At 41.5% G+C, this 23895-nt stretch overlaps 1 protein-coding gene across 1 annotated transcript in view; it reads right to left on the bottom strand.

Annotated features, from left to right (window-relative positions):
- The window catches only part of LOC122801223 (IgGFc-binding protein-like), a 691109-nt gene that overhangs the window by 621057 nt on the left and 46157 nt on the right, over positions 1–23895 (bottom strand). The window contains exons 5-6 of the mRNA XM_044070776.1: positions 23102–23183; positions 7676–7920 (exon numbers count right to left, since the gene is read on the bottom strand). Of these exons, the coding sequence (XP_043926711.1) occupies positions 7676–7920; positions 23102–23183 (327 nt within the window). The remainder of the gene's footprint in view (positions 1–7675; positions 7921–23101; positions 23184–23895) is intronic.

Here is a 23895-nt window from a genome sequence, read left to right as displayed (position 1 = left end):
CCACTATCCAACAACAGTATCTTCAGTTCCAGTGGTGAAGTTCACCCCCATCCCCACTATCCAACAACAGTCTCTTCAGTTTCAGTGGTGAAGTTCACCCCCATCCCCACTATCCAACAACAGTCTCTTCAGTTTCAGTGGTGAAGTTCATCCCCATCCCCACTATCCAACAACAGTCTCTTCAGTTCCAGTGGTGAAGGTCACCCCCATCCCCACAATCCAACAACAGTCTCTTCAGTTCTTCAGTTCCAGTGGTGAGGTTTACCCCCATCTCCACTATCCAACAGTCTCTTCATTTCCAGTGGTGAAGTTCACCCCCATCCCCACTATCCAACAACAGTCTCTTCAGTTCCAGTGGTGATGTTCACCCCCATCCCCACTAATTAACAACAGTCTCTTCAATTCCAGTGGTGAAGTTCACCCCCATCCCCACTATCCAACAACAGTCTCTTCAGTTCCAGCAGTGAAGTTCACCCCCATCCCCACTATCCAACAACAGTCTCTTCAGTTCCAGTGGTGAAGTTCACCCCCGTCCCCACTATCCAACAACAGTCTCTTCAGTTCCAGTGGTGAAGTTCACCCCCATTCCCACTATCCAACAACAGTCTCTTCAGTTCCAGTGGTGAAGTTCACCCCCATTCCCACTATCCAACAACAGTCTCTTCAGTTCCAGTGGTGAGGTTCACCCCCATCCCCACAATCCAACAACAGTCTCATTCAATTCCAGTGGTGAAGTTTACCCCCATCCCCACAATCCAATAATAGTCTCTTCAGTTCTTCAGTTCCAGTGGTGAGGTTTACCCCCATCTCCACTATCCAACAGTCTCTTCATTTCCAGTGGTGAAGTTCACCCCCATCCCCACTATCCAACAACAGTCTCTTCAGTTCTTCAGTTCCAGTGGTGAAGTTCACCTCCGTCCATACTATCCAACAACAGTCTCTTCAGTTCCGGTGGTGAAGTTCACCCCCATCCCCACTATCCAACAACAGTCTCTTCAGTTCCAGTGGTGAAGTTCACCCCCATCCCCACTATCCAACATGTCTCTTCAGTTCCAGTGGTGAAGTTCACCCCCATCCCCACTATCCAACAACAGTCTCTTCAGTTCCATTGGTGAAATTCATCCCCATTCCCACTATCCAACAACAGTCTCATCAATTCTTCAGTTCCAGTGGTGAAGTTAACCCCCATACCCACTATCCAACAACAGTCTCATTCAATTCCAGTGGTGAAGTTTACCCCCATCCCCACTATGCAACAACAGTCTCTTCAGTTCCACTGGTGAAGTTCACCCCAACCCCACTATCCAACAGCAGTCTCTTCAGTTCCAGTGGTGAAGTTCACCCCCATCCCCACTATCCAACAACAGTCTCTTCAATTCTAGTGGTGAAGTTCACCCCCGTTCCCACTATCCAACAACAGTCTCTTCAGTTCCACTGGTGAAGTTCACCCCCATCTCCACTATCCAACAACAGTCTCTTCAGTTCCACTGGTGAAGTTCACCCCCATCCCCACTATCCAACAACAGTCTCTTCAGTTCCAGTGGTGAAGTTCACCCCCATCCCCACTATCCAACAACAGTCTCTTCAATTCCAGTGGTGAGGTTCACCCCCATCCCCACAATCCAGCATCAGTCTCTTCAATTCCAGTGGTGAAGTTCACCCCCGTCCCCACACTCCAACAACAGTCTCTTCAGTTCTTCAGTTCCAGTGGTGAGGTTTACCCCATCTCCACTATCCAACAGTCTCTTCATTTCCAGTGGTGAAGTTCACCCCCATCCCCACTATCCAACAACAGTCTCTTCAGTTCTTCAATTCCAGTGGTGAAGTTCACCCCGTCCCTACTATCCAACAACAGTCTCTTCAGTTCCAATGGTGAAGGTCACCCCTATCCCTACTATCCAACAACAGTTTCTTCAGTTCCAGTGGTGAAGTTCACCCCCATCCCCACTATCCAACATGTCCCTTCAGTTCCAGTGGTGAAGTTCACCCCCATCCCCACTATCCAACAACATTCTCTTCAGTTCCATTGGTGAAGTTCTTCCCCATTCCCCCTATCCATCAACAGTCTCATCAATTCTTCAGTTCCAGTGGTGAAGTTCACCCCCATCCCCACTATCCAACAACAGTCTTATCAGTTCCAGTGGTGACGTTCACCCCCTTCCCCACTATCCAACAACAGTCTCTTCAGTTCCAGTGGTGAAGTTTACCCCCATCCCCACTATCCAACAACAGTCTCTTCAGTTCCAGTGGTGAAGTTCACCCCATCCCCACTATCCAACAGCAGTCTCTTCAGTTCCAGTGGTGAAGTTCGCCCCCATCCCCACTATCCAACAACAGTCTCTTCAGTTCCAGTGGTGAAGTTCACCCCATCCCCACTATCCAACAACAGTCTCTTCAGTTCCAGTGGTGAAGTTCACCCCATCCCCACTATCCAACAACAGTCTCTTCAGTTCCAGTGGTGAAGTTTACCCCATCCCCACTATCCAACAGCAGTCTCTTCAGTTCCAGTGGTGAAGTTCGCCCCCATCCCCACTATCCAACAACAGTCTCTTCAGTTCCAGTGGTGAAGTTCACCCCATCCCCACTATCCAACAACAGTCTCTTCAGTTCCAGTGGTGAAGTTCACCCCATCCCCACTATCCAACAACAGTCTCTTCAGTTCCAGTGGTGAAGTTTACCCCATCCCTACTATCCAACAGCAGTCTCTTCAGTTCCAGTGGTGAAGTTCACCCCATCCCTACTATCCAACAGCAGTCTCTTCAGTTCCAGTGGTGAAGATCACCCCCATCCCCACTATCCAACAACAGTCTTTTCAGTTCCAGTGGTGAAGTTCACCCCCTTCCCCACTATCCAACAACAGTCTCTTCAGTTCCAGTGGTGAAGTTCACCCCCATCCCCACTATCCAACAACAGTCTCTTCAATTCCAGTGGTGAAGTTTACCCCCATCCCCACTATTCAACAACAGTCTCTTCAGTTCCAGTGGTGAAGTTTACCCCCATCCACACTATCCATCAGCAGTCTATTCAGTTCCAATGGTGAAGTTCACCCCCATCCCCACTATCCAACAACAGTCTTTTCAGTTCCAGTGGTGAAGTTCACACCCTTCCCCACTATCCAACAACAGTCTCTTCAGTTCCAGTGGTGAAGTTCACCTCCAATCCCCACTATCCAACAACAGTCTCTTCAATTCCAGTGGTGAAGTTTACCCCCATCCCCACTATCCAACAACAGTCTCTTCAGTTACAGTGGTGAAGTTCACCCCATCCGCACTATCCAACAGCAGTCTCTTCAGTTCCATTGGTGAAGTTCACCCCCATCCCCACTATCCAACAACAGTCTTTTCAGTTCCAGTGGTGAAGTTCACCCCCTTCCCCACTATCCAACAACAGTCTCTTCAGTTCCAGTGGTGAAGTTCACCCCCATCCCCACTATCCAACAACAGTCTTTTCAATTCCAGTGGTGAAGTTTACCCCCATCCCCACTATCCAACAACAGTCTCTTCAGTTCCAGTGGTGAAGTTTACCCCCATCCACACTATCCATCAGCAGTCTCTTCAGTTCCAGTGGTGAAGTTCACCCCCATCCACACTATCCATCAGCAGTCTCTGGTGAAGTTCACCCCCATCCCCACTATCCAACAACAGTCTCTTCAGTTCCAGTGGTGAAGTTTACCCCATCCCCAATATCCAACAACAGTCTCTTCAGTTCCAGTGTTGAAGTTCAACCCTGTCCCCACTATCCATCAGCAGTCACTCCAGTTCCAGTGGTGAATTCCTTCCTCTGCAATAATTCTACTCTCTATTTCTATTCTTATTGATTTTTTCTGATCCAGAACATTTTTTCTGCTTTGGTTTGCAGCTTCCTTTGGTAACACCTCCATCTCCAGCTTCTCAACCCCCCCATTGCTTCTTTCTTTCTCTTCATTCCTTCTGTTCTGCTCCAATTTCCCCTGACAGTGACCTTGATCCCATCTCACTAGCACTCTACTAGTTTGTCCATATATTTCATATTTTCCTGCACTGACTCCTTTGCTAATACCTGCAGTGTTTCTTTTTCCTTATTTTTCTTCCATTTATACCTAGCCTACATCCACCCCCTTTACATTGTTTTCTGTTCCTGCACAAGTCTCACTGCAGCAAGATCTAATATGTTTCTCTCCTGTATTTGGATTTACTTCCATCATTTCCTTTAGATTGTTCTTCCCTAAGAATCTGTGTAACCTGCTCACCTGTACCTGAATGTTTCATGTAAAGGTGTAGCTCCCTCTCTTGGTTGGATACCTTTTTCTCTATATCTTCAGCCACCCTCCATCTTTCATTACTGCGTCCAGTTCTTGTTTCATCTTTTTCTTATATTCTCTCCTTCTGTACAGCCCGTCTTTTTCCTGTTCTGTGGAGACATTCTAGACTCCACCTATTACTTCTAATTCTTATTTGTGCCCAGATAGCAAAAAAAAAAAAAAAGCACTTGTGGAATCTTTCTTTATTCATGTTTGATGTATACATACATACACACACACACATATATATATATATATATATATATATATATATATATATATATATATGCATATATATGTATACACACACACACACACACACACACACACACACACACACACACACACACACACACACACACACACACACACACAGACACACACACATATCCAATTGTCCTGAGTGCATCTTCTACCCTTTCTTGCCAGCCAGCTGATCTATCTGCTCATCCCACTTGTTATTTTCTCCATGACTCAAGACACCCACTCCGCCTACCCGGACCTACTTGATTCCATCAAGGTACCCCCTAACACCCTGATCCATGGTGACTTCAACTACCCGACCATAAGTACGGGTGAACTATTCTTGCACTAATCCACTCACCCAATGATTCTTTAACTTCATCAGTTCTACTGCACTAGACCAGCACATCTCATCCCCCACAAGGGGAGATTATATTCTGGACTTAGTTCTCACCAACATGGGCAACCTCTGCACCACTCCCATAGTAAGTTCTTTCCTGGTGAGATCAGACCATAGGTCTGTCTCATTCAAAGTTTCTATCAAGCCCAACCCCCCCCCCCCCCAATCCCTAACCAGGCTAAAAAAACTTCTCAAAAGCTGACTACAACCTCCTAAGGGAGGGTATCAGTAGCTTCACACTACCACCCCCCTCAGAGGATGCAGACAGCTATGGTGAACAGTATGCCAATGCAGTACATAAGCACCTGTACAACTGCATAGACTCAGCCATACCCAACTGAACTAAAACCTGCTCCTCAAGGAAACACAAATCTATCTTCTGGACATCTTCTATCAACAGGCTTTAAAACAAAAGGAAGAAACTGTTGTCCAAGGGTAAAAGGGCACAAGTTCCCAATTGGAAACTCCCTCCTTAGCCTCAACAAGCAACTTAGATCACCAGTGAAAACCTCCAAGGCCAATTATGAATTGAAACTAGCCTCCAAAACAAAGGGAAACCACAAAGTCTTCTTCGGTTACATCAGGAACCTCCATGCCAAAGCCCAGGTTTGTTCCGAATTAGTACTTAATGGCACCATTTACACTGATCCTGTTGACTTTGCCAACCTGCTAGAAGATAGGTTCATTGCAAACGTCATGTCTCTGTCCACCCCCCAATGGTCCATTTGACATCCCCAGTACTTATCCCACACCTCACATCTCCATAGATCAAGTGTTAAAGGCTCTATCCAAGGCAAAGAGCACAGCTTCCATGGGACCTGATAGTATCCCAAGCTGTAGTCTGTACCATCTCCAACAAGAACTAGCTTCACCACTGAGCACCCTATTCAACTCCAGCCTAAGTACAGGCTTCATTCCAGTAGAGTGGAGAACTGCCATTGTCATCCCCTCGCACAAAGATGGTGCGACTTCTGACGTTAGAAACTATGGCACCATTATCTTGATAAATCTGATCTGTAAGGCCATGGAGCATATTATTATGCACCTCATAAATAAGGACATAGGCAATCTCCAAGCACTTGACCCCACCCAGTTCAGAGTTGTCAAGGGCAGAGCTTGCTTGTTGAACCTGGTTGACTTTTCTGAGACTGTCACCAAGGCCCTAGATGAGGGAAAGTCAGTACATACAGCTTATCTTGACTTGACAAAAGCCTTTGACACAATCCCCTACTCGGGCATCATTGAAAAGCTAACAAAACTTGGCATAAATCCCTATCTCATCAGGTGGGTGGCCATCTGGCTCACCAATAGGATCCAAAAGGTCAAAATATGTGCCTCCATCTCTGACAGCAGACCTGTCACTAATGATGTTCCCCAGGGATCTGTCCTGGGACCCCTACTGTTTGGCATCTACTTCTCAGAGGTCCAAGCAAAGACAAAAGGCCTGTGGCTGACCAAGTTTGCGGACGACTGTAAGTTGAGTGTTGTCACTGACTTCTCAAATGATGTTAACGTATTACAAGAGGCTCTCAGAGCAATAAATGACTGGTGCCAAAGTCATGGCCTTAAGTTAAATGCAAAAAAATGTATTATCATACCATTCTGCAAAAATATGGCCCCTACTGCTTACCACATCAACGGTAACTCCCTAAGCACACAACCTGTGGTGAGAGACCTTGGCACTCAGGTTGATAACAATCTCACATTTGACCATCATATAGCAGGAGTGGTCAAAAAAGCCTTTTACTTGGTTCATATCATAAGTAAAGGGATTGCATCCAGAAAAAAGGAGGTTATTACCTTTCTGTACTCCTCCCTCATTAGGTCTATAATTGAGTACAATGTCCCATTTGGTATGTACCTCTCCAAAAATCTGCACCAGCTGGAAAGGCCACAGAAATACCTCACAAAGAGAATCCATGGCCTCCAACACCTGTCCTATGTGAATAGGCTCAAATCACTATCACTCAACTCGGTATCATACAGATTTTTTAGAGGTGATCAGTGTCTTGCCAACAAGGCAATCTCATACCCTCCCCTACTAGAGATACTCCATATCTGTAAGCCTAACTCCTCACACATTACCCACTCGAAAGGCCTAAATCTAATATGCAACATTAACAAAGCCTGCTGGAGAGACAGGTTTGTCTCCCAGAGGCTGCCCAGTCTCTGGATTCGACTTCCCTTACACATCAAACAGAGTGCGTCACTGACCCTCTTCTAGCACAACCTTGATGAGTGGATGGGAAACACAAATCTGTCCCAGGTGATCCCCTTGTGGCCCTCAATGACAGAGGTGACAGGTGCTGACTGAGGTTTTGTTTTTGGGGATAAACACTTAGCTAGGCTTGTAAGGGCCCCAGGGCCATTAGGCTAGTAACCTCCTATGATCCTATGATCCCATGATCCTATGAAGTAAGCACTCAGTCAACAACACACAAAACTGAAAGCACATCATTTTAAACCCACCTAGGTGGGGAGCTACACCCCACACACCCCACAATGTGTGGTCTCCGCTCCCCACATCCTCCCTAACTAAATATTCCAACTCTGAGATCACACTAAGGTTGGAAAAAGGAGAAAGTTCACCTTCATGGCCAAAAGGCTACTTAGCATGGGAAGATGTTCATTAATCTGGTCTGTTAATGAAATGGGTTTTTATGTATTTTGTCTCAATGATGTGGTCTTCAATGATCTTGGGTTTCAATATTCTGAGGTAGACCCATATAAATATAAACAGTTTTCTCACTTACCTTTACCACCTTATTTTTCTCCAGTATAATTCTGTAGCTGTAGACATCGACAGTGACAGACTTGACATACGATACATGGGTATTACCCCCTCTGTTTTCATTAGCAGCTTCGACATTAAAGTAAGGCAGAGTGCTGTTGACATCACAGAGCTTGGATAATGTGTAGGTGCAGGTTCCCATGAAGGTATGGGGCTGTCCGTCAAAGGTACGATAATGGGGGTCACTGTGCACACTGCAGGTAGATTCTGAAAACATAGACATATCAGTATTAGCATGCTTAGAACTTTTAAAGGCAAATTTAAATTAAAATAAATCAAAGTTAGATGCATAAAGTATCTAAATAAGAGTTTTTTTATGGTGAACTGAACACCTTAATGTTTGACAAATGTTAATTTTAAACTCTACTTATTGCTACATGAAAAGGTTTACTGTGCTGTGTTTGCAGTACTTTTGTAGGGTCTGTGCAATCTGTTAGTTTGAATGCAGTCAAAATAAAAATTTCAAGCTAATTCTCAGTATCGTAAAAGTACAGCTTACTTGTATAAAAAGTATTTAAATGATTGCATGGACTTTCACTATCAGGTTTTAGCATAAGCTTAAAATAATACATCTCGAGCCATGTTACACCAGGGAATTTACTGTTAAAAATATTTAGATATCATCCACTACTATGGGACGTTGTTATGTGCTCTGAAACAGAACAGCACAATTCTTTTCAAAAAGGTTGTTAAAAATAAAAGATTTATGAAAGCTGACATAGGTCTTTAACTCTTAGACCCCTTTCTCCAGTTTTTACAATTCTTTAAAGATACAATAGTTGCGATGGCCAGAAGTAATATATTTTAAGCATAAAACCATATATTTTTAATACGCTTCTGATTTTTTTTTTTTTTTGCAAGTACCCATGTCAAGTAGTGGAGTATGGTAACATTCGATTTGAGGATACATAGGAAAATGACCTATATCGGCTGTCTGTATCTATTATCAGCAGATACTTCTGTCTTGCGTCCTTGTACATCTCACATTGCTGCATTTCATCTGTGAAAAATTTGAAGCACATTATGACTTCTTTTACAATTCAAATGCTTAATTATTAAAGTGTTTCTAAGGGGAAAAGTAAATTGTCAAAAACAAATGTATATTTCCTTTTCTTATGCTCTGTCTGCAGTTCATACTTATTTGCTAGGATGTAGAGGCAGTGTGCAATTCTGTTTGTGAGGAGGTCACTGCATGATGAGCTGAGTAGGTAATTAGGCAGGTATTAGGCAGTGACCAGTGATGGCGCTGGGGTGAAACAACTGCATAAGAGGAGCACAACGCTAATGGGAAAAGTAGGGCTAAACTGTCAGACAGGTAGAGTATCATTACAGTGGGGGGGGGTGTGACTAATGTACTATACATCAAAAGGAAGGCAGACTAGCATGATTGAGTCAGTATGTACTCTCACATATGCAATTTACTGCTACATACCTACATCCCATGCTCCCCTAGCAGATGTTGGCCAGTGTAGCAGCCATCAGCAAGAGCATTGTGGGTCTGTACACCAAAGTGCCACTCTGTTCATCACAAAACCTGAGAAGGAAATGGGGTAGATGGCAAGGTAGTAAAGAGAGAACTGCAAGCACAAGGAGATGCTGAAGTTTAATTATAAGGTATGAAAGTTGGGGTGCGGGGAAGGTTTTTTTTTTAACTGAAGGAGCCTTAATTTTCATATGTAGAAAAGAAGGAGAAGGTGAAGAAGACAGAGAAGATTGTCAATGGATAGATGGAAAAGAGCAGGTTCCATTGGCAGCCAGCTAAGCATATAACATAGACTGAGTCAGACAGAGACAGCAGACAGACAAAATATGGGGAGGGCAGTAGATGGGTACATACATATTAAGGGTGGACAAATGGTAGTAGGAAGGTTCAGAAAATGAACAAGTAAAGGAGTATGGTACATAACAGAGGGAAAACTCCAGGATCGGGATAAGATAAGTTCCTGGCATGGGTGGAGTGTCAGGTAAACCAGGAGGTCAACAAACCCATCATTCATAAGCGCGATGGCTGATGTCATGGACTGATTGTTCCAACAGTAACCAAACAGACAGGACCTGACAGTCAAGTGATTCCATGAGCCACACCAGAAAGCATTCCATGATGTTGTGACAGGCATGCAATTGCTACTACGATTCAACTGCCACCAGCCTTCACAACTGTCAGTGGGAGGCAAAGGCAGATCCCCCGTTTGAAACTACTCTTGATGATGAGAGGCTTCACCTCCTTCCAGAGAAGCAGCCACACCCTGCTGACAGGCAGCACTTGTGGCAACAACAGCAAACCAATGCCAGAGGCTTCAGGAAGTGCACACTGAGGTGATTTTGGCTTCACATCCTCCTCTGCCATGACTGGACATGCAACAAGACAACTCAATAGGGAAAAAAATTACATAGATTGCATACACATGGTAGCAACACAATTGCGGATGGGCAATGAACCTGCACTGGCTTCATACACACAACACAATTGGGACAGTCACTCTCACTTTCTGTGACACTCAGTCATGTTCAATTTACACTCCTCTGCCTCTGAAAAACAAAGTATGTAGACCTGAATATACACACAAAACAGGTAAGATAACAAAACATGATGGTACTAGCAAAATGCTACATCTCTGAATTCCTGTCCCTAATTCCTGAGTACCACTCTCAAAGCAGGTCGGGGAAGCACTGCATCTGGTCACTTTAACAAGACTGTCACTGCTCAAAAAAATGGGTGAGGTCAGTGACATCACCATCCTAGCAAATTCATGCCATGCTCTTATGCAGGGGGGCCTTCATAATCCTTTAGCAGATGAATCTGGAAGTTCCTAACAAGTAGCATGGTAGAGTGACACAGTGGTGGCTGTGTGTAACACTTCAGAGGGAGGGTTAACCCCCCCCCCCATTCACCATAACAGAGGCCACTGTAGAGGTATAGGCTGATTAAAAAGCCTCACCAGGACATGTTCAGCAACTTCTACCTTTGAGTTCCTTGCAATCTATATCCCCAGTGCACAGAGCATCAGAAATGTGCACCCCCACTTTGGTAATCATAACCACCAGAGAGAATAAACTTAGGGGGAGTGGATGTCACCATGACTCCAAGAGAATTTCTGATATTACTGCAGCACTTAAGCATATGGCATTATCCAACATAAGTGCAGGTCATTGAACTAGGCATCAGTGTCTGATACTTGAAGCATTGGTGAGATGATGCATTCCATAGATCCTTGAATCTGTACACAGCAACTGCACAATTACACAAAGGATAGAGACATGGAAGAAACAATGGTGCTGAGATCAGTAGTGGCAAATCTTGCTTCAATCAGTGTCTTAGTGACATACCCCAATCTTCATTCAGCCTGCCTGCATAAGCCATGCCTTCCATATCTGTTGAAGGGTCAGGATACAAGGGGGTTAGACACAGTCTGGCCCATGTCAGAAGGTTGATTCTTTGTAAAGATGCATGGCCAATCCATATGGTCCTGTAGGTCTACCCCTTCCATGTCATCTCTCTTCCCACTGCTTGCCATCCCTGCCTGTGGTTGATGATGATGTCATGGGCAATGACACTCATCAGGAACAGCACACTGCCAGTAGTTCTATCCCTTCCCTGCCATGATGATATCATGGGCAATGACACTCATCAGGAACAGCACAGTGCCAGTAGTTCTATCCCTTCCCTGCCATGATGATGTCATGGGCAATGACACTCATCAGGAACAGCACACTGCCAGTAGTTCTATCCCTTCCCTGCCATGATGATGTCATGGGCAATGACACATATCAGGAACAGCACAGTGCCAGTAGTTCTATCCCTTCCCTGCCATGCACCACATCAAGCCCTGACTCTACATAGTGGGTAACACCAGAGCTTACAGTGTGGCAGCTTGACCCCCTCACTGTTTGAAGATGTGATGCCTGTCACCCCACAACTTCCCATAATATTTAATTACCTTGTTTGCCTTGCGTTATCATACCCATGTTATAGCATTGCAATCACCCTGATCTGTATTCTCCCAACCCTACCCATAGCGTTGCAGTCACCTGTCAATGTATTTTCTTCAAAATCTGTGTAAGTGGTATTGACTGTGCCATGCTCAGGCCCTACCCTGTGTTGCTATGGTGAAGTGTGATACACAGCATGGTCAGTCTTCATACTGCTCTGCATAGCCTAGAGTTGATAATGCATGCATCATTTTGATCTGTGTTTTCTGTGTCATGGTCCACAGTTGTGTACCAGATGTCACCTTTTTTGCCAGTGCTGCAATGTATTGCTCCTACCTCTACCTTATCTTTGCATTGCTGTTGTATGTTCCTCACCTGACTCACCATCCTGATATTCTGTTTCTGGTACAGCCAATATGGAAGATCCTGCCAAGATGTTAACCTGTCATTCCAACGGTCTGCACAGTGCCATGTTGTGCAGCATTGTACAGAAAACAAAAATGTTACTGCAGATTTAAGGAAGGTACTGCAATTCTACCTCATGATGAAGCTAACCAAGAAAAGCATCTGTTGAGTAGGCTAAACACCTACTCCACTGTAGCATGTGTCTTAATGTGTGCATTATAGGCCATTTCAGGGCATAGTCTAGGGGAGACAGATGAAGGTCATCAAATACCTTTCTAGGACATATCTGTCATTATCTGCAAAATGCAATTAACAAGCTATGTGCAATGCTCTCTGTCTTCAAGGTATTTGCATGAACAGACCTATTTTTTTATCCTGTGTACATGTACCTATGAATTAGATGGCCCCTTTGGAAATCCCCTTGTAATAAGCTTTGATATAGGTTAGATATGTGTTAGATGTGAAATTCAAGAAACCTTTTACATGGTGCATGGATACATTAAAATAATGTCCTTACCATTACATATCACTTGGCAGTTAAGCAAGTAGGAACACTTCCTGTCGATGTAACAAAGTGCCTAAGAACAAGGTGGGAATATGATGGTGATGGTAATGTATGTGCAAAGTTTCCCAGGATCTCAGGAAGCAGGTTATGCCATAAAATGTCACCATAGAGGTGGTTCTCTCCTCTGAAGTCATGGGGAGCCAGATATACTCCTCCACATACTACAGTATAATGTTAAGGAACTAGTTCAGTATTCACAAGGATGATGTCAGTGATATTCCAATGTATTCCCAGTGGGTTGCTAAAAGTTCCATGTAGCTAGAATGGTTAAAGCTGTACACATACCTTACAGAAATGGACACACTATGCATCCCCTCTCTAATTTACTTTTGAGCAACATATTTTTTCAAGGTCCCATACAGTCTTCCTGTCCACATGGATATAGTATATGTCCACAATGTTCTGGCCTCGAAGCTAATGTTAGACACTGTTTGAAGCTCCTCCACAATACCATATTGCTGTGGCATGCAGCATTGCAGGAAATGGCTGTTATGGGTAGCCATTATCACCTGCTGCTGTGCTACAGCTGTTGTAATTCCAAGCATCCCTCCCTTTATGTACATCATGATTCTTAGTGTAAAAAATAGGTATGGACCCCAGCACAGTATTCCACTTGTAAAAGTTTCTAAATGTATCCACCACTTTGAGTTTTGCCATTTTCATAAAACACATGGTTTATTTGACTGGAGTTCCTCATTTCCATCTAATTATACATTCATTAGCATGCACAGCTGCATTCATTTATTTTGACTTTTGTACTGTCTGTGTCTCTGAATCACCCACATCTTGGACGTTGCCACTACCCTAGTAAAATGTGCTGCACAACATGCTAAATATCAGTGAATCCTGACCATTGTTTTCGGGGGTCTATATCACGACATTGAATGATAAAAAGAGCGAACGCTCTTTTATCAAACACTAAAAACCGAAAGCAATAAATATCAAACACACGGAATAGCGATTTTTTTTTCCAGGGAAAAAAATCTCTGCTCCACCTAAAAAAAAGTTGAAGCATGATGAATCATTAAACCACAATTCTGAGAAACTGACTTCAACAGTTCACACTGTATCATTAGTACTGAATCCTTGGAATTTGAAAAAATAATAAAGTTAATCAAGGAACACATTTCTACCCTCAGCAGTGGATGATATTTGTGAAATGCAGACTCATTTACATATTTGGTATTTTGGGCAATGTTTTCATCAAGTTATTTAACAAGCAATCTTTTCTATGTTATTCAAGTTTTGCAAATATATATATATATATATATATATATATATATTTTTTTTTTTTCTTTTTTGTGGTATCATGGCAAACCCACTTGAATCTTAACTACATCCACTTCAGTTACATTGCCTGTGTTCCTTTCCGTTTTGAAAAGGGTGCATAAATGACTAAATTGTTTTCGTTTGAAAAGTCAGCATTATTTCATAATGTATCTTAATTATTCTGAACTAGTGTCATTAATACAAATAATAGAAACACATATAAGGTCATAGTTTCACCAGACACATCAGTAACAGTAAAAAGTGTCTCTCTTGTGCTTTTACCTGTTATTGGAGGTACAGGAACCAGAGTGGTAGATGATACTGAAGGTGCATGTGTTGGAAATGATGAAACTGTAACAGAAAGTATATATATTTTATTATAAATGCATTGTATTTACCAAGTCATTTCATTTGTGTTACACAGGTGTGTGCAGAGTATGTTGCTTGACAAACAGTAGCAGCAAACAACTGTTAAACAATCTCTCATGTTTTATGCACACTGTAATACCATCAGTCATATATTACTATTTCGTATCATTTAATCATTTATAAAATGCCTGTATGAAAAGAATACTTGTAGTCTGATTCTCTGGCAACATGGATATGGGCCATGATAAGCAGATAACCTGCAAACCTTACTTCCAGGCACATTTTTGTCTTTTTGTTTACCTTTCCTCCCCTGAAAAATGGGTCAGCAAATATAAAGCTATAACTTAAGTATAATTAGTCAGTCCAGCACTATTTACCTATGCTTGGTGATTTTTTTCATTTGGAGAGAAATAGGTAAGACCTACACAGTAAGTCTTTCATATCTAACTATGCACGCATGAAATGTCTCCAAAATCAGTTTTATTCATATTGCAAATTGATATTATATCCTTGAGGACTATCAACTTTTTGATGGGATAACATTTTTCACCTAAGTAGGTTGTGTAAATACCTTTTTCTTAATCATTAAGAAATCAGTGTTTGGGTTTCAGTTCTGATAGATACACAGTCAGACTGCCTATATGTCACCACATGGCTACAAGCCTGATAATGATGTTTTAAGAGGGGTAGAAGATGAATATGGCTAGGTACACTAAAACTTCAGATGAGTTATAGATTTGTGAGCTGTTTGAAGACTTGCCCTATAGGTATTAAATTCATTAGCAGAATTTAACTGAAAGGTTTCAGCTCTTAAAACATGCAACTTTATGATGTGTGTACTTATTTCCACTGATATAAGAAATAATTATTTACGTTATTGAAAAATAATTTCATTTGACTATAATTTTCTTAATTTATTTACTATAGTCCAAACAGATAGAGTGATGCTTTTTTTAGCAGAATGTTTCTTTACTCTGTTTTAGACATTATTGATATCCATCTGCTTTTCCATGCCAGAAGGTCCTCCTCTCCTCAGGAAAAATGCTCTGAACACTGCCAAATATTACTTCGCCCATAATCCCTCTCCCCCCAAGACGAAGCCACTGTCTGTTTCCCCAAAAAAGGCCAAAGATGAAACTACATGCTGTTCAGAATAAGGTCTTTCCTCACTGGAGGCACCATTATATTGTTAGTTTCTGATTATTTTTGTCATGTAAGACAATACAAGGGTCAATGTTAAAATAAGTGTACAATGAATTTTTAAATAAATGTAGTCAAGGGTTATATTCCTTTTGCTGAGGAAAGGAAAATTTTGCATTTAAACAGCAATACCAATGGTTGGAGCATAAACAAGTCATGGTTTTAACTTATAGTAAAGATAGTTTTATAAGTTAATAGATTCATAGGTAAGTACTAGATTAGTTGCTCTTGTGGGCCATTTTAAGCTTGGCCAGTTTTTCGTTTTGTGCTCAAAATAACCTAGGGAATTTGGTTATAGATTGGCTTTACTCATACACAAGCCAGTGCATTTCTTTGTGCCGGTCCCAAGCCCAGATAACTGGGGAGGATTGCGTCAGGAAGGGCATCTGGCGTAAAAACTTTGCCAAATAATTTCATGTGGACACCAGTAAATATTTCCATACCAGATCAGTCGAGGCCCAGTTTAACAACGACCGCCACCAGTGCTGTTAACCAACAGAGTGCTGGCAGAAATTGGGCTACTGTTGGCCAAAGGAGGAGAAGAGGCAGAAGGCATGGCCAAAGGCAGGAAGAGGGGAGAAAGGCTAGGACTGTGGTGGTGAGGGTCGGAACTTTGAATGTTAGCAGTATGACTAGAATAGGAAGAGAGCTAGCTGATATGATGGACAGAAGGAAGGTTGATATATTGTGTTTGCAAGAGACCAGCTGGAAGTGGAGCAAGGCTAGGTGTATCGGAGGTGGGTTCAAATTGTTTTATCATGGTGTGGATGGGAGGAGAAATGGCATAGGAGGTGAAGAGTGTCAGACAGAGTGATGTTTATGAAGCTGGAAATTGATTATGTAATGATGATTTTGTGAAAAGGATGGACATGGCTGTGGTGAATACATATTTTAACAAGAGGGAGGAGCATAGGGTGACATACAAGAGTGGAGGAGGATGCACACAGGTGGATTATATCTTATGTAGGAGGGACAGTTTGAAGGAGATTGGAAACTGTAAAGTGGTGACTGGGGAAAGTGTAGTTAGGCAGCATAGGATGGTGGTTTGTAGAATGACGTTGGTGATCAAGAAGAGGAGGAGGAGTGTGATGGGCAGCACCAAGGATCAATTGGTGGAAACTGAAAAAGGGTAATTGTGAGGTGGAGTTCAGGGATGAGTTAAGACAGGCACTGGGTGGCAGTGAAGAATTACCAAATAGCTGGGTAACTACAGCAGAGCTGCTAAGGGAGGTGGCTAGAAAGGTGCTTGGAATGAAATCTGGACAGAGGAAGGACAACAAGGAGACATGGTGGTGGAATGAGGAAGTACAGGAGAGTATACAGGCAAAGAGGTTGGCAAAGAAGAAATGGGATTGTCAGAGAGATGAAGAAAGTCGACAGGAGTATAAGGAGATGAGGTGCATGGCAAAGAGAGAGGTGGTGAAGGCTAAGGATAAGGCATATGAAGAGTTATAGGAAAGGTTGGACACTAAGGAGGGAGAAAAGAACCTGTACCAATTGGCTAGACAGAGGGACTGAGCTAGGAAAGATGTGCAGCAGGTAAAGGTGATAAAAGATAATGAGGGAAACATACTCACAAGCAAGGAGAGTGTGTTGAGGAGATGGAAAGAGTACTTTGAGGGGTTGATGAATGAAGAGGATGAGAGGGAGAAAAGATTGGATGGTGTGCGGATAGTGAATCATGAAGTACAAAGGATTAGCAAGGAGAAAGTAAGGATAGCTATGATGAGGATGAAGAATGGAAAGGCTGTTGGCCCAGTTGACATACCTGTGGAAGCATGGAGGTGTTTAGGTGAAATGGCAGTGGAGTTTTTAACCAGATTGTTTAATGAAATCTTGGAAAGTGAGAGGATGCCTGAGGAATGGAGAAAAAGTGTTTTGGTACCGATTTTTAAGAATAAGGGTGATCTGCAGAGCTGTAGTAACTACAGAGGGATTAAATTGATCAGTCACAGCATGAGGTTATAGGAAAGAGTAGTGGAATCTAGGTTAGGAAGGGACATGATGATTAGTGATCAGCCGTATGGTTTCATGCAGGGAAAGAGCACTACAGATGTGATGTTTGCTTTGAGAGTGTTGATGGAGAAGTACAGAGAAGGTCAGAAGGAGTTGTATTGTGTTTTTGTAGACTTAGAGGAAAGAATATGACAGGGTGCCTAGAGAGGAGTTGTGGTATTGTATGAGGAAGTCAGGAGTGTCAGAGAAGTATGTAAGAGTGGTACAGGATATGTATGAGGGTAGTGTGACAGCGGTGAGGTCTGCAGTGGGAGTGACAGATGCGTTTAAGGTGGAAGTGGGATTACATCAAGGATCAGCTCTGAGCCCTTTCTTATTTGCAATGGTGATGGACAGGTTGACAGATGAGATCAGAAAGGAGCCTCCTTTGACTATGATGTTTGCAGATGACATTGTGATCTGTAGTGAAACTGGCCCTCCTACATAAGATATAATCCACCTGTGTGCATCTTCCTCCACTCTTGTATGTCACCCTTGCTCCTCTCTCTTGTTGAAATACATACTCACCACAGCCATGTCCATCCTTTTCACAAAATCCACTACAATCTGACCTTCTGCATTCCTTTGTTTAACACCATACCAAACCATCACTTCCTCATCCCCTCTGTTCCCTTCACCAACATGCCCATTGAAATTTGCTGCAATTACCACTCTCTCACCCTTGGGTACAGTCATCACCACTTCATCCAACTCACTCCAAAATGTTTCTTTCTCATCCATCGCACACGCAACTTGTGGATCATATGCACTAACAACATTCATCATTACACCATCAATTTCCAGCTTCATAAACATCACTCTATCTGACACTCTTCACCTCCAAAACACTCCTAGCATACTTTTCCTTCAGGATAACTCCTACGCCATTTCTCCTCCCATCTACACCATGATAAAAAATTTGAACCCACCTCCAATACACCTAGCCTTACTCCTCTTCCATCTGGTCTCTTGCACACACAATATACCAACCTTCCTTCTGTCCATTATATCGGCTAGCTCTCTCCCTATACCAGTCATACTGCCAACATTCAAAGTTCCGACCCTCACTACTAAAGTCCTAGCCTTTCTCCTCACTTCCTGCCTTCGGCCATGCCTTCCCCCTCCTCTCCTTCTTCGGCCAACAGTAGCCCAATTTCCGCCAGCACCCTGTTGACTAACAGTACTGGTGGTGGTCGTGTTAACCCGGGCCTCGACCAATCTGGTATGTAAATATTTACTGGTGTCCACATGAATGATTTGGCCAAGTTTTATGCCGGATTCCCTTCCTGATGTAAACCTCGCTATTTATCTGGGCTTGGGACCAGCACAAAGAAATGCACTGGCTTGTGCATCTCCAGTGGCACAGGGTACTCATATAAAAGGATTATTGCAGTTTATGTCTTATGGGAACACTTTTTCAGACTGAAGAAAAGTGACATTCAGATGTTGTTTCTATAGTCAGTGTGGAACAGGGACATTACAATGTGATTCCTGTAGTAAATTTGATTTTATTGTGGAATCTATAGTGCTAAATGTCTCCAGTAGAGCAATTAAAGCAAAGAGATATTTTTGTATGGATCAATTGGAATTAAGTATGCAATATATCTATATATATACAAGACTAAATGGAGATTAAGAAACTGCATTCATTGAATATGTTTATAAAAATTAAGAAAATTATTTAAAATAATACATTGAGTAAGCTAGTGTAGGGATGTGAAACTTATAAAAAGTTATTGTGTGTTAGAAAAAGTTGAAAAATCATAGGGGTTGACAATGAAAGGAGAAGACTGAATACAAAGAACGTATTTGGCAGTTGTGTTTAAATGCTGACTCACACCTCCCCATACTTGGCCTTAATGAACATATCTCTGTTTTTTTAAACTCTTTTATTGAATTATCACTTGTGACATAGACAAACTTACATTTATATAAAAGTAATCAAACTATATTAACAAGTTCACAATTACAGTCATGATATATCAGATATATTATTGTTCTATACCATATAATAAAACAAACATTACATACATTGTTCTATTACTGCCTTCAACAAATACATTTCTGTTAATAGACCATAATTTAGTGACCCTTCCTTTAAAGTTTCTGGTAATTCCCCTGTAAATAGTTCTGAGTTTAGAGACTTTTCAAAAGCAAACATTTTTCAGTTAGATGATGACTTAAATAAATTCTGTTGTAAACCTCTAAAGGATCCTATTGCTAAAGCTGTTACCTAGGCCTCTGACTTCTGTAAGTCTCTTAAATTGTCACATTGATAAGGCAGTCCATATCCACAATAAATATAAATTTAAAAACAACCCCTGCTGTGAAATATCTAGATAAATAAATTATAAAGCAAGTGTAAGAATCTGCTTAATGTTTATAAGAAGTCTCATCCTACCTACCTTAAGAGCACACTTAAGCAAACTAAGAAAGATCTTAAGGGAACCATTGGGGAGCTCAAAGCTGAGTATGAACTTAAAATAGCCACTAAAATCAAAAATAACTGCACATTTTCTTTAACTATATAAGGAAGTTAAGAACTGATAATTAGTAGTGCTCAGAGCTAGTCCGCAATAATACTACACTCTCTGACCCAAAGGAAATAGCTAATATCTTAGCTAACAAATTTACTGCAAATTTTACTCTACCCAGCATTACAGCTGTCCCACAAGTTCCACAGTTTCAGCTACCCCTTTTAATTACTATAAGTTCTGTCAGCCCTTTCAGTACTAAGAATACTTCATCCATGGGACCTGACAACATACCAGGTTTCCTGATTATCAGTGCAAATATGACCTTTCTAAACTCCTAATTATAGTCTTTAATCTAAACATCTCTACTGGTGACATTCCTGAAGCCTAGAAAACAGCTATTGCAATGCCATTACACAAAGGTGGCCAAACCACTGAGCCTGGTAACTATATACACATGAGTTTCACTAGCCACATGTGTAAACCTATGGAGTGCATTATCTCAGACGTCATTAATCTGAACACTGAACATATTTCAACCCTTGACCATCAACAATTTAGCTTTATCAAAGGAAGCCTCTTTATCCTCATTAATTTCTTTGGAAAAAGTAACTGAAGCAGTGAATAGTTATTATGCAGTGTATACAGCATATCTAGACCTGGCCAAGACCTTTGACACTATTCCTCATGCAAACATTATTGATAGACTTATAAATATGTATATAATCCTTTATATTGTGTGCTGGATAACTAAATCATTGTCTGACAACAACCATGTGATTAGAGAAACCACTTCTGAAAGCAAAACAGTTACCAGTGTTATACCACAGGGCTCAGTTTTGGGTCCTCACTTATTTGGCATATATTTCTCTGATCATCAGGCTAGCACTTCTGGCCTACAGTTAACAAAGTTTACAGATAACTGAAAATTGGGTGTTGTTATTAGATTTTCAACTGACTCACAGTTGCTTCAACAAGACTTAGACCATGTTAACAATTGATACAAGGACAATGGTCTCAAATTAAATGTAAAAAAATGTAGCATAGTTCATTTTGGTAAACAAAACAGTTTCACTTAACGTATAGGAAATCTACCCATCTAATCAGGCATTGCTGTAAGAGATCTGGGTACTCTTGTTGAAAATTCCTTATCGTTTGACCCTAATGTCTTCACAGTAGTTCAGAAAGCCTTTTATCTGTCCAAATCTAGTTTCCAAAGGCATCTCCAGTTGATCTATAGAAGTCTATATTCCTCTTTACTCTTATCTTATCAGAACTATTATTGAATATAACACACATTTTGGCATGTATTTAACTAAACATATCACACAACTTGACAGACTTCAGAGATTCATAACTAAAAAAGTCAGTGGACTCAAAAAATCTTAGTTATCAAGAGAGGCTGGCATCCCTTTCTCTGTATTCAATCTCTAACAGACTCCTCCATGGAGATCTATATCTAGTCTTTCAGGCCATGAAATATCCAACCCCATATGATCTCCTCTTCTTTCATAGAACTAATGGTACATGAAATGCTCAGTTAAAGGAGCCAAACCTTCATCAACAGATAAATAAGACATATTGGCATGATAGACTCATATCCTAATGTATCCCTCACCTCTGTAACAAGCTTCCATTACATGTCAAGCAGAGTAGCATTCTTGCCACCCTCAAAAAAAAGCTGGACAATGTATGGGAAGCTTCAAATTCTCTCCTAGTGTAATAAGGTGAAAAAAAATTAGTAATGAATGATATTAATATACTTCAAGATTCTTGGGACTTTCTGAGAAGGTTAGACCATACTTTATGTAATGATAAAATAGCATTTGGTACCTTGGATGTTATAGATTTATTTACAAGTATACCACACTATATAGGTTTAGAGTGGTTTGAAGAAATGCTGGTGGGTTTCAATGAAATAACACACAATGACTTCAGAACTGTTTTAGTGTTAATGGAAGATTTTGTGTGGTGTTGCTATAATAAAACTGTTCATGATTTACTTTCTGGGTCCGAGGTGCTTTCTACTTGGTTATAGTATTTTTTTTGCACCTTCCGTGAATTTGTTTTCCTAGTCTCCCAGTCTATCTCGTCTCGTCCTCCTTAAGAACGGAGAGAAATTTTGAACAGGCTTTTTTTTGGCTAGATTTAAAATGGTCTGCAGGCTGATCGACTGTTAATTACCTGTGAACATATGAACTCCAATAAGGCTTCTCATAAATCCTGCATGGTTGTGGGTAAAAAAGAAACACAGCAGAAAAAAAATTTTTTTTTTAGGTAGTAGGCAGATCAGGAACAGCTGTAACACATATCTGGTTACAAACTCCAAAGGGAACATGTATTCAAATAGTGAGTATTTACTGACCAGTCACTAGCCAAACTGCTCTTGCTTGCATTTTCTATCAGTGTTAGTCTTAAAGAACATTGGAGTCAGACGTGTACTAAAACACAGGTTTATCTCTAGAACCAAAGTAAAAACAAAATGAATACCTAGTCCACTCAAACTTTCCAAAACAAGGCTCCAGAAAAAATATGTACATTATTTATAGTACCTTGAATCAGTTTAACATCTATAAAGGCAATCACTCATTCAGGATCAATCCATTACTGCTGCTCCAGCAACAGGCTGTTCTAAAAGTCTCACCTACAGACCTTGCCAGATCTTCCTTTCAGGTATACCACACAAAATCTTCTTATGAACTTCTCTAAGGATAAATCTACAATAAGGCCCAACCACATACAGCTCCATGAATTGTAATCAGAGTCCCTGTTCTGACCCGTAATGGAACTCTGAGCGGGGAACCAACTTCCTGATATTCCGTTCCCAGGAAACAACTTTTATGTACCACCCATTTAGTAATTACTGTTCGATTACAAATATAAGCAATTTCTCACCCACAGAAGTACTTTACACACATTTTAAGGTGCACACAAACACACACACACGCACACACACACACACACACACACACACACACACACACACACACACACACACACACACACACACACACACACACACACACACACACACACGTACACACACACACACACACACACAAATTTATACTTACATACAAGTGTCAGGTATACAAGGAAATGCCATTCATACTATGTACAGGCAAATTTCCATAAGGAGATGCACTCACTGAAGAAGTAATGTGAACAAGGTGTCACTTACCACATGGACCTTTTTGTACTGCAACATTGTCAACTGCTGTGTCACCATATTCTGTCCATCCACGAACAGCCTCAAATATGACCTGGAATAAAAAAGGTTAGCGTAATTTCACCTGATATAGGTAAATGCAAGAAAGGAAAAAGAGAGCTCATGTTTCTGTAAAAATACACAGTGATATAGTTATTGTTTTTTTTTTTCAAGTTTATTTATCTATCCTTTGTTGATCAAGTTAGTCCCACTAGATTTGTGACCTCTTTTCAGAGCAGAACCAAGGTGGTATTTATACTACTAGGGAAAATGTGGCCAGGGCACCAGGAACTTCCCATACTCTTTTTGATCAGTGGGATCTGTTACATCCATCTCAGCTGCCAAATACCTAAGTAGATGGGGTCTCAGTTTAACATCTCATCCAAAGGAAGATATACTCAGGAGTGAAGTGCACACACAACCTTATCCTGCACTGCAGGGTCATTTATCAATCTTCCTGATGCAGAAATAGAACCTACAGCCTTCTGCACCAAAGGCAGGTGCACTAGCTGCTGCACCACTGACGCTGATAATATGTTGTGTGGTAAGCCATGTCCTTGGACAAGAAACATACAAAGTGTTAAAAGGTGTGTTCTGGTAAACAATAATAGGAGCAATAATTTTTTTACTCTCTCAGCTTAATTTTTACTGGCTATAACAGTGTCCCCATCCAGCATCTTCTTTCTACTTTCAGACTTCTTCCCATGAACTGCGATTGGCATAAAATTTAACAGTATCCTAGGGGAGCCATGCCAGTCACTGTTTCA

This window comes from Protopterus annectens, chromosome 4.part1 (assembly GCF_019279795.1).
Source record: "Protopterus annectens isolate FY-2018-M chromosome 4.part1, PAN1.0, whole genome shotgun sequence".
NCBI lineage: Eukaryota > Metazoa > Chordata > Ceratodontiformes > Protopteridae > Protopterus > Protopterus annectens.
Note: the sequence above shows the minus strand (reverse complement) of the source record. Positions and strands in the feature narration are given on the sequence as shown.